Genomic DNA, 12,544 nt, shown 5'->3' on the forward strand with positions numbered 1-12,544 from the left:
TTTTAATCACTTAGCCTTGATTCAACAACGGAGATATGGCTGTTTGGCCACAAGTCTTCCATGAAGACCACTTCTGGCCAGACGTTTACGTACAGTAGATGGGTGTACCTGGGTCCCACTGGTGTCCACCAGTTCTGTGCTGATGACACTGCTGGACATCTTCTGATGTCAAAGGGAAGTACTACATGTATGGTGTCTTATGTTTGTCTTTCATCTGCTGCATTAAGTTTCCTTGGCCGACCACTGCATCTATGATCCTTAACGTTGCCCGTTTCTTTGTGCTTCTTCAAAAGAGCTTTACTTGCACATCTTGAAACCCCAGTCTGCTTTGAAATCTTTGCCAAAGAGAGAGAGACATTGCTAATTGAGTATAACTACTTTTTTGTGCTTAGTCTTGCCTGTGACATAAAACGGTCTTCCACAACCTCACCTTAGGTTGGCTGTTCCTCACTCTGTTTTAAGCGTCCTACACAGATGTTCCTTTTTCAGTTAACCTCCTTGGCGGTATGATTCCTTCTGATTTTTTGTGCTGAAAGCGGTACCATTTTTTCGCATGGAAATAGTTTTTTATTGTAGGCTGTAATGTTTAGGAAAATTTCCCCACAAATCATTATCACTCAATTCTGTAAGTGGTTCTGATTTACTATCGCTGTTCTCTAGCCGGTCTAAAACCGCTTTTGACGTAAATGGACGCTTTTTGGACGCCACGGACATTTAGCCCTGCTGCGAGCAAGCAGCATGGCCTGTCAAATGGAAGCATTCGGGCAGCTTCGCTGCCACTTGATTGCTTCCACACATGCCGAGAAATTGCAGCCTCACACGAGCCTGCTATGTATCCTGGGCTCCGAGTCACCAGTTATAGGATAGGGAGAAGAGCAGATATACTCCCTTTCTTGTTCCTGACCTGGAAGCGACATGTACTTCCAAGTCCTCACTGACAGTGTCCTCGCTCACCGAGGCCGGGAAAGAATGTAATGCAGTGTGATCTGTACTGCATTACATTCAGAGGAGCACAGAGGAGACATACAGTGTCTTTTAGACCCTGCATGTCTCATTAAAGAGGACCAGTCGCAAAAAAACCATCACAAAGGGGACTTTTTGTTCTCTATTTGATGAAAAGAAAATAAAAAGTTAAAAGCAAATTTTAATTTTTTTTACAATTGAAAAAAAATGTTACTCCCAAACACGTTTTGACGCGCCTACGCATGAAAATGCGATTGCGATACATAGGTTGCATATCACTGCGCACTTTGGAATGAGAGCACTATATCTAGCACCAGACCTCCTCCGTAACACTAAACTGATGACCTATAGGGGGCTTTTAAAGCATTGCCTATAGAAAATAAAGGGTACTGAAGTTTGTCACCAAAATTAAGGTTTGACATGTTGGGTATCCATTTACTCGGTGCAACCTCATCCTTTTGTAACCTATGTGATGAAAAAAAAAAAGTAAAAAAAAAAAAGTTCAAAATTGTTAAAAAATGGAAGTTACACTTAACCACATAAAATCCCCCCCCCCGCCAAAAATATTGAAGCCAGCCACCCCCACATATAAGCACATACAAACAAAACGTACAGAGAGGAGCACCTCCTCCACATACGCACATAAAAACGCACGTGTCAGGGAGCCTACACATGAAAATGTGATTGTGATACATGTTACATATTGCCGCGCATGTCGCAGTGAATAATTCTAGCACCAGACCTCCTCCATAGCACTAAACTGATGACCTATAGGGGGCTTTTAAAGCATCGTATATATGAAATATAGGGTGAAGTTTGTCGCCATTTCACAAGCGCACGCAAAATTTAAGGTTTGACATGTTGGGTTTTCTATGTACTCTGTGCAACCTCATCTATCTTTTTTTACAAAACAAATTGGGTAATTTACTGCATTTGTGTATCCTAAAATTAACTTTCATCTGAAATTTTGCGCTAATATTGTGTTTCATAAGAAATTAAATGTACCACTATTTTATTCTCTATGGTGCCTTTCAGAAAATCTATAATGTTCTGGAGGTTTTATGTAATCTTCAGACCTAAAATGAATTTTTGAACATGCATGCACAAAATTGGCTCTGGCAGCTAAAGAGCTAAAGCAGAGTTATATGTAGCTTACATAAATACAGGCTCGTCAGGGGAAGGTTGTGAAAACTCTGAATCAGAAATAGTAAGGTAACAGGGCCTCAGATACACTTACAGGGAGGTTTAGTAAGGCCAGAATTGCCTTTTGTTGTGGATAGCACCAGAGCTGTAGAACCCCTGTAAGCAGATTGAGGCATCAAAGTATATCAATGGCTAAAATCAAATGTGATACAATCTGTCAGCAGCATTAACAGCAGTCTTTGTTACATTAATCCGTATTTCAACTTCCTTCAACAGAGCAAACTGTCTAGCAAAGATGGCAGTTAGATAGTGAAGACAAACCATTTAACACTGCCAGGGGTGCTGACAATGGTCAATTATTTACTGTGAAACTAAACCTTCCCATCAAGGAAGCTGTCATCTTGGACTCTGATCACATGCACAGCACCATGGCAACTGCAGATCAGTTATGATACCAGCCGTTTGATGATATGAATGTTCAGTTGAGAGCAAAAACAAATGTGACAGTTATTCATGGCATGCCATGATCACCGAGTATCTCCAACGGGGGAGAGACCAGTGTAAAAACAACACAGATCTCTCCCGTTAGCTCCTGCACACTGCTTTGTATGGCTCTGCATAGCCATAGCAGAGCCACACAAAGCACACTGTAAAACATCACACAGTTAACCCTTGGTTCACCCCACATGTTAACCACTTCCTTCCCAGTGCCATTAGTACAGTGTCATTGGCACTGATCACTGTACTGGTGTCACTGGGGATGTCAGTGACATCGAGTCAGTTTCCCCCAGTGTCAGAATACTTGCCGTAGTCCCGCTATAAGTCGCTGATCGGCGCCATTACTAGTAAAAAAAATAAATAAAAAATTCTAATATATATATATATATATATATATATATATATATATATATATATATATACATACATACATACATACATACACATACATACACCGCCATTTGTAAACGCTATAACTTTCAAGTAAACCAATTAATTTACACGTATTGGGATTTTTTTTTTTTTTTTTTTTAGCAGAAGACATGTAGCTGAATACATTTTGGCCTAAATTTATAACGAAATTTGATTTACATTTTTTTACTGGACATGTTTAACCATTTGCCGCCTGCCCTATGGCCGAATGGCGGCCGGCAAATGTCATCAGCGTTCCGGGTGGACGCCATATGGCGTCCTCCCGCACATGCACAGATCGCGCTCCTGCAGAGCCGTGCAGTGGCACGATCTGTCACCAGCCGTGTACCTCGGACATGGCCAATGACAGATCTGAGTCCCAGTCCCCTTTGCCGGTACCATGTGACCTGCTGTGACCAATCACAGCAGGTCACCTGACAGTTGTATACAATGGATGGCTTCATTCATGCCATCCATTGTATACTAGTGTCTAGCTGTGAATGGTCACAGCTAATCACATGCCATGTGATTAGCTGTGAATGGTCACAGCTAATCACATGCCATGTGATTAGCTGTGGCCAAATCACAGCTAAGCACAAAGAAAAAAAAAAAAAAACTGAATGAATCGATATCATTCAGTTAAATGCTTGCTTATAGCAAAGTAATTCTTTGCTATAAGCAAATTGTGTAAAAAAAAAAAAAAATACTGATCACTTCCCCAAAGTAGTACAATGTTACTATGGTCATAGTGAAATACGAAAAAAACAAATCTTAAAAAAAAGAAAACAAATTTAATAAAAAATAAAAAAAATATATATATAATTTTTTTTTTTTTCATACTGTCACCAGTCAGTGTCCCTGATCACCGCCATGCCAGTTATAGGACGACGCTGTACTGCACAGGTGACAATATGTAAAAAAAAAAAAATAGGGAAACTAATAATTTTTTTAAATTTTCCGAAAAATGACAAAAAAAAATACAACTTCAAAAAACTCGCCATGCCTCTTATGAAGTACGTCAGACTGTCTACTTTGCAAAAAGGGATCATTTGGGGGATATCTGTACTGTTCTGACATTCTTGGACCTCAAGAAATTAGACTGGCCGTCAGTACTTCAGGATTGATCAATATTCAGATCTATACCATAGTTTGTGAACTCTATAACTTTCCTACAAACTAAAAAAATACATCCTAATTTGGGTTATTTTCACCAAAGACATGGAGCAGAATACATCTTGGCCTAAATTTATGAAGAACAATTATTTATTTGCAAACTTTTATAACAGAAACAAAAACTTTTTTCAAAATTTTTGGTCTTTTTTTGTTAATTTAGCAAAAAATAAAAACCCCAGCGGCAATTAAATACCACCAAAAGAAAGCTCTAGTTGTGTGAAGAAAATGATAAAATTTTAGTTTGGGTACAATGTTGTATGACCGCGCAATTGTCATTCAAAGTGTGAGAGCGCTGAAACCTGAAAACTGGCCTGGGCAGGAAGGTGTAAAATTGCCCGATATTGAATTGGTTAATAACAAAAAGGCAAAAATATTGTTTTTTTTCTCAAAATTGCTATTTGTGGGAGAAAAAAAAAAAAGGACGTAAATTTAATTTGGGTGCAACGTTGCATGACCACGCAATTGTCAGTTAAAGTAACAGCAGGAGGGGATGCAGGGCAGGCTACCAAAAACAAAAGAAAAAGAGAATAGTAGGGGAAGGGGTATTTAATGTGAGTGGAATAGCCGTATCTAAGGAAGAATTGTTGGTCCTAGATAAGGGTCTTAAATATGCCCCCCCTGCACCTGCAAATAAATTTAATATTTATATTGACACTCAGAAATTTATTAGGAAACTCAATATTAAAAAATACTTTCTAGGACAACCAGGGGTCAAGAATCTTTTAAGTAATGCCCCGAGTAGTAAAACTATCCACATGAATTTTAAAAATAAATCACTTTTTAACCCACAGATTTCAAATAATAGTCAAATTGATGCTTTTAAAAAAATGGTTATTAATGATCTGGATAAATTGGTTATCCCAAAGACTAATAGGAATATTGGCCTGGAGATAGGTATAAAGAAATTGGGCAAGAGGGATGATTTAGTCATTAGACCAGCGGACAAGGGAGGGGGTATAGTGATCTTGTCTAAAGAGTATTATATGAGTGAATTAGCTGCTCAATTGGAGGATGTCCATACCTATCAGATATTAACAAAAAATCCCACGGCACAATATAAAAAAGAATTGTAATTATTAGTCAAAAAGGGAGTAGATAAAAATATTTTAAACAAAAAGGAAGCCAGATATCTGGTGCCAGATACATGCCGAGTACCAGTCATATATACTGTTCCCAAAATCCACAAAGATGAAAAAAATCCACCAGGGAGGCCGATAGTAAACGGCATACAATCTGTCCTGGCTAGAATGGGACAATACATTGATGAATTTCTACAACCTGTGGTAAAGCAAATGAAATCATATCTGAGAGATACGAAGCAACTTATACAGATATTGACTGAATTCAAAGGTAGACAAGAGCTCTTTTTGGCCAGTGCGGACGTGTCCTCATTGTACACTATTATCAGCCATGAGGATGCAATGGAAGCAGTGAGCTTCCATTGCACTCAGGACATATAGTGATTTATCTTGGATCCAGAGGAAATATTTATTAGATTGCCTGGAGTTCTGTCTGAGTCACAACAATTTCTGGCATGACAATAAATACTATAAACAGATAAAAGGAGTTGCGATGGGTACAAGAAATGCACCGAGTGTGGCAAACATTTTTATGGGATATTGGGAGAGTAGGGACTTATACCCAGATTTCCCAGAGGAGTTGAAAGTTTTTAAAAGATATATTGATGATGTGATTGTTATTTGGGAGGGGGAGTTGACTACCTTAGCAACATTTTTGAACAAACTCAATGATAATAATAAAAATATTAAATTCACGTGGGAGTCTAGTAATAGTGAAATCAATTTTTTGGATCTTAATATAAGGACAAGTAATGGTCTTATCACTACTAGAACTCACTTTAAAACGGTTGACCGCAATGGGTATATCCCTAGGGGGAGTTGTCATTACCCGCCATGGATATTTAATATCCCCAAAGGTCAGTTTGTGAGAATCAGAAGGAACTGTACCTATGCTCACAATTATTTTCAACAAGCGGAGTTATTAGGATCTAGATTTGTTGAAAAAGGTTATTCGAGAGAAGATATAGAATCTAGAATTAAGGAAGTGGGCAATATGGACAGGGAGAATTTTTTGATGGACAGGTCCAAGGTCAAACAGATAGATTCACAAACTGCGGTTATCTTGGATTTTAAAATCCACTTCAAAAAGGTAGAAAGTATATATAGAAAGTATTGGAATATCCTAAAATTGGATCCGGTTATAGGAGAGTCATTACCAGACGGCCCTAGATTTATTTATAGAAGAGCGCCCACTATTAGGTCAAGGGTTGTCAAGAATGTATTGGACCCCCCCACTAACAATCACATCACATTCCTACATGATAAAGGTTTTTTCCCATGCAGGAATTGCTTTACCTGCATAGCCACCAAACGACAGAATAAACGAAGGAATAATTTTACTGCCACTGTTACAGGCCAGGTATATCAGATTAATGAATTTATATCGTGCAAAACAGAAGGAGTTGTGTACTGCTTAGAGTGTGACTGTGGACTTCAGTACATAGGCAGAACAAAGAGGCCTTTGTGGAAAAGACTTAGAGAGCACGTCCAGAACATTAACAAGGGATTTTCGAAGCATAGTGTCTCCAGACACTTTGCCAAGTATCATAATAAAGACCCCAGTACATTAAAATTTTGGGGAATTGAGAAATTTAAGAGGCATTGGAGAGGCACCAATAAAATAAAATCCCTTAGCCAGGCGGAGTCCAGGTGGATTTATTATAGGAGTACTCAAGTCCCCAAAGGGTTAAATGTTGAATTTGACTTAAATTGTTTCATCAGTGATTTTTGAGGACATATTCATTATATTCTTTGGGATTTTTACAAATATTGTTAACAGATATGGATGGGAGGTATATGTGGTATTTATTATATGCGTATTTATCTTTTAGATTGTGGGTTTTCATATTGAAGATTTGTATATGGATGAAATCAAGGGTTTCTTAACATACCGTATTTATGATCAGGTTAATTATGTAATAATAATTATTTTTATTGACTTTTTAATAGGATTATAATTTGTAAATGTGTGGGTAGACTACATGATGAAGGGAGTGCTTTACCACATCTTAGTATTTTTTTGAGTGTCGGTTTTATAGGGATATCCCCTTAAATCTATTCCCTATTTTTAATTTTAATTCTAATTTGATTCCAATCTAATATTAAAAATATTTTTATTCCACATTTTTACTTTTTATTTTTTATATATTTTTTAGTGTTAGATTAAGGTGATGCATTAAAATTTTTTTGATTTTATCCTATTATCATTAGGACTCCAGGTTTTTTAGGTCGTATAATATGGATTTTTCATAAGTTTTTTTATGTAATTTATTTTAAAAGTGTTCCCATTGAATGATATGAGGCATTAACGATATAGCAGGACACTAAGAAAATGGCCGTGGTTAAGATAAGGGAAGGCTTCGAGAAAATGGCGCGGTTACCGCCGGGTGTACAGAAGGCGGGCCGCAACTGATTAGCTAGGTATAAAGGGAGGAACTGTGCTTGTCATGCGATACCCCGAGGAAGTCACGAGCAGACAGTGACGTAACGCGTAGGTTCGCGAGTCCGCAGTTTCCGGTGCGTGGTGACGCACTTCCGGCGTACGACGCCATCTTGCTGCACCTAGGAAGTCCCATTCACATGAAGTACACCCACACATCGGTGAGGAGGGTGGACTGCCAGAAAATGTGAGTGTTGTCACTCTATACTTTTAAATAAAGGAGTCATTAATTACTACACTTAGAGGGCATTTTCTTTCTTGGCTCACTGGACTGGTGAGCCATTGTTCTTTAGAAACATCTTGGGTGAGTGAGAGAAACAGGAGTCTCACAAAGGGATTTAAAGAAGGAGAAAAGCTGCTGGTCTTTTGTGGATTAAGGATCCAGGGTGATCCTGCAAGCCTGCTGGCCCCTAGGGGTCACCGGGAGGAGGTGAGGAGGCAATCTAGCCACCTGTAGGAGATGAGTTTGGCACAAATCACCAGTTTTTTATCACTACACATCGCATGGTTTTATTTATCACCTGATGGACTGTGTGTTTCATGGATTATTTATAAATTGAAATATATTTTTTTTGCACTTTTTTTGGCACTTTAGCACTCTGTTCACTTTGTATAGGATACATTTATACATGGTCACTTTATGTAATGTTTTCTATGTACAAGCATGATTCTTAGACACTAGATTTATTGTAATTAAGATCACTTGAGGTATAGATGATAGGTAGCAAATTATTTATTGTATGTCATTTTGGTTGGAAATATTTCAGAGATTACACTATATGAATTGGTCACATATTTATTTGGTCACATATTGATTTCTATTTATTTATATTTATTTAGAGCGCCGCACTATTTATTTATTTATGGAGTTTACACTGTACTAGGTATCAGCAGGGGAGTGTTGGCAGCTTAAAGTTGGTCTTTTCACCATTTATAGCGCAGGAGGATCTTCGATTACTTAAAGTAACAGCACCGCATCACAAAAAATGGCCTGGTCAGGAGGGGGGGGGGGGGTAAATCCTCAGGAGGGCAAGCAGAACCGAAAGCAGAGATGCTCACCTTTCCAACAGCTTCTCCAGTGCTGACTAATTCTCCTGTGTACCGGTTTTTCAGATGTCTTCATTGGCCAGAGTGGGATGACACTCCTGCACATGCATAGAAGATTGTCATCCCAGCACACAGATCGGGCCGGCCTGCATTTCAGGCAGGTAGGTGTAGTTGATTACAGAAGACGCATTGCATATCTCTTCTGTAATTAAAAGCCTGCCTGCTCACAGTGAGTTACAGTGGAACTTTAGCTCCACTTTATGTAAAACCATTATCCTTAATAGGAAAAAAATAATGCCGTAACTGCTCAAAAAGTGTAAGCTGGAGTTTTGCTTTAAATATTTAGTCACATATGTAGAGTTTATCCTTCATCTCTATGGTGTGCCCACCCAGCCGCTAACATTAGTTATGGGATTCCCAGTGGAATGGGAGAGCCCAATTAAGACGGAACCCCTTCCACCCCCTGTAAAAGGGATTGGACAGCTGTATAGCCACTCAAATCACTGTTACATTATAGAGCACCAGAAAAAAAATACTAGGCTAATGGGCCCTGCTTTAAATATCAGAGCCCTGTCTTTCGGCTAAAGCTGTGTGGCAGAGAGCAGGTGGTGGAAGAGGTCTGGAGGACATACAGATACATCCATTTGCAGGAAGTGGCAAAATAAAACAATTTTATTTCATTACATACCTTATTTTATACCTAGCAATGATATTGATGGGTCTCTGTGCTCCTCTATGCCAGTGTTTCCCAGTCAGGGTGCTGTGGCACAGTGGGGTGCCATCTGGGTTCCCATGAGCAAGGGACCCAGTCTGCCCTGGATCAGCATCATGCTTTGTCCTGGCCAGCTGCCAGCACCAAAACCAATAACATTCTAAGGCTAGGACACAAGATGTTATCCATTGCTATGGTGATGGTGGCAAGCTTCTGAGTGGCAAGCTTCATCCACACCAAGGCAATACGCGACACTGATTCAGGGCAGATGGCATGCAGGGCTGCCCCCACATTCAGGAGAAGACTATATGTGCCACTTCCAGACCTCCTCAACCACCTGCTCTATTCCATACTGCTGGAGCCAAAAGGTAGGGCTCTGATGTGAAAGCAGGACCCTGATGTGAAGAGGGGCTCTGATATGATAAGGGACCTGTGATGCTTCTAATATGAATTCAATTAATCAATACAAATGTGTGCATTTATCCCAGGCATGTTTCCCCTTGACAACGTTATAAGGGTGCTGCGACTGAAAGAAGGTTGAGAAACACTGTTCTGTGCAATACAGGAAAATCAATGCTTGTGGCCAGCAGGGTACTGCACATTTCTTCTTGAAAACATCACTATACCCTGCCTCATTACTTATTCTAACAGACCTCAGTCCTAAAGCAGTTAGCTTGCTGGCTCTAGGAAGGAGTTGTGCAAATATTGAAATGCCTAGAAGGGTGGATATCAGTCTGGAGGAAAGGATGTTCTTAGGCAGACTGCGTTGTTAAGCAGACTCTAGCTAACTCCCCCATATGATACTCAGCCCCCAAGATTTAACTATAATCCAATAAATTAAAGGGGCAGGCCAGGGACACGAGCTGGGGATGAAAGAATATATGTTTCTGGATGTTGTCCAACCAGGAATTGAGGCACGCTGTGATTTGCTGTGACTTCAACTGCACGCTGTGAGCCGAAATCCTAAAAAGCTATTTCAGCACAGAAGAGGAGCTTGTGGAACTGTGCATGCTATGATTTCTGTTCAAGGTAAATTAGAAGTGTTACACATTAGTCATCATGAAAGCATTATGCAAGTTTATACATGAATAAAACAGCTGTTTTGACAACACTCTGTATTAACTAAATAAAAAAAATGCATGTGTAATATATTGTTCTCACCTGAATCTAAGAGTTCTTCAACTAACTTCATATTTCCAACCGTAAGAGCATTCTTTAACAAATCTTCTTTGGTTTCAGATGCCAAATGCTTGTTTATTTTCTACGAATACACATAAAAACACAGTTCTCTTTATGGCAAGGTCACAAGAACATACAGTATTGTGTGAATTGCATAAAAAAAATAGTAAAATATTGACTAAGGCTACGTTCACACTAGCCTTGTGTGCAGGCGGCAGAGAGGCGTTTGGGAAGCGTTTTTACCGCTTCCCAAACGCCTCTGCCAATTCTGCACATTACAGCACATGGTGCTGTTCTAACAGGAGCGTTTGCGTCGCGTCGCGGCAAAACGGACGCCTCTGGTCGAGTCAGGAGGCTTTGAAGCCTCCTATTCTCGTCTATGGTGCCGCTCCGCAAACGCCCGGCCGGCGTTTGCGACGCGGTTGCGGGGTGTTTGCGGAGCGGTAACACCACTCAAATGCATTATAGGCGTTTGTGGGGCGTTATTAACGCTCGGCAAACGCCTAGCAACCGCCGCTAAACCGCGCATGCGGCGTTTGCGGAGCGTTTGCCGAGCGTTAAAAACGCTCCGTAAACACCGGACCAACGCTTGCCAAACGCTATAGGGGCGTTTGGCAAGCGTTGGCAAAACAGCCTAGTGTGAACGAGCCCTTAATGAATCTGCAAAATAATACCGTCATAAGAAAATCAGGTTGTCAAGCTGCATGACAACTTGATAAAAAAAAAAAAATAATGTTCTTTAGCAAGAATCATACATTCCACATTAACAACTCTGCTATGAGTGTAAATTGTCTCCAGTATCGTTCTAGTTTCTTCTTGCTGGAGGCTACCAGTTTCCCGAAGCCCAGAGCCCCTGTGCAGCAGTAAATCTTCATGCTGTCAGCAGATCGGCCTCTATATTTTAGGCATAGTGACGAAAAATAGAGAGCAAGTGCAGAGCAGGGTAAGAAAGTGCATTACTGGATTTAAACATATATAGGCACTTATTTGTAATGTTTTACATAGCAATACCTGCAAAAAGGAGCCAGCCTCAAGTGACCTAGCAGGACTTCATTTTCTGGCTAAAGTTCCACTTTGAGCTAAATGGTTTTTCACATTACCTTTAGTGAAAATGAAACGCTGGCCAAGTACAAGACTTAGGAGTCTTTTTGCTTTGCATGCAGCTCCTCCAGAGTTACCATGGGCCTCTTGGCTGCTTCTCTGAATAATGCTTTCCTTGCCTGGCCTGTCAGTTTAGGTGGACGGCCATGTCTTTGTAGGCTTGCAGCTGTGCCATATTCTATTTTCATATGATCATTGATTGAACAATGCTCCGTGAGAAGTTCAAAGCTTGGTATATTTTTTATTTTTTTTTATAACCTAACCCTGCTTTAAAAACGTCTCCACAACTTTATCCCTGACCTATCGGGTGTGTTCCTTGGCCTTCATGATGCTGTTTGCTAACTAATGCTCTCTAACAAACTTACGAGGGCTTCGCAGAACAGCTGTATTTATACTGAGAATACATTACACATAGGTGGACTCTTTACTAATTAGGTGACTTCTGAAGGCAATTGGTTCCACTAGATTTTAGTTAGGGGTAACAGAGTAAAGGGGGTTGAAAACAAATGCACGCCACACTTTTCAGATATTTGTAAAAAAAAAAAAATTTTTAAACCATTTATCATTTTCCTTCCACTTCACAATTATCTGCCACTTTGTGTTGATCACAATAAATATCCAAATAAAATGCATTAAAATACATTTACATCTTTGGTTATAATATGACAAAATAGGGAAAAAAATGTGCATAAAAACTGATGGAAAAAACTAGCAGAATTGACTTGCATTGGCTTGTTCACATCATGTGCAGAGACGTGCGTATTTAATGCATGTCTCTGCAAGGACACAAATAAAACA

General features: G+C 39.6%; 1 protein-coding gene across 1 annotated transcript in view; it reads right to left on the minus strand.

Annotated features, from left to right (window-relative positions):
* The window catches only part of ASZ1 (ankyrin repeat, SAM and basic leucine zipper domain containing 1), a 361,039-nt gene that overhangs the window by 318,039 nt on the left and 30,456 nt on the right, over nucleotides 1-12,544 (minus strand). The window contains exon 2 of the mRNA XM_089672151.1: nucleotides 10,628-10,727. Coding sequence (XP_089528277.1) covers nucleotides 10,628-10,727 — 100 coding nt within the window. The remainder of the gene's footprint in view (nucleotides 1-10,627; nucleotides 10,728-12,544) is intronic.

The sequence above is a fragment of the Staurois parvus genome, unplaced genomic scaffold, assembly GCF_062004578.1.
Source record: "Staurois parvus isolate SC_StPar_1 unplaced genomic scaffold, SC_StPar_1.0 ptg000120l, whole genome shotgun sequence".
NCBI classification, from domain to species: domain Eukaryota; kingdom Metazoa; phylum Chordata; class Amphibia; order Anura; family Ranidae; genus Staurois; species Staurois parvus.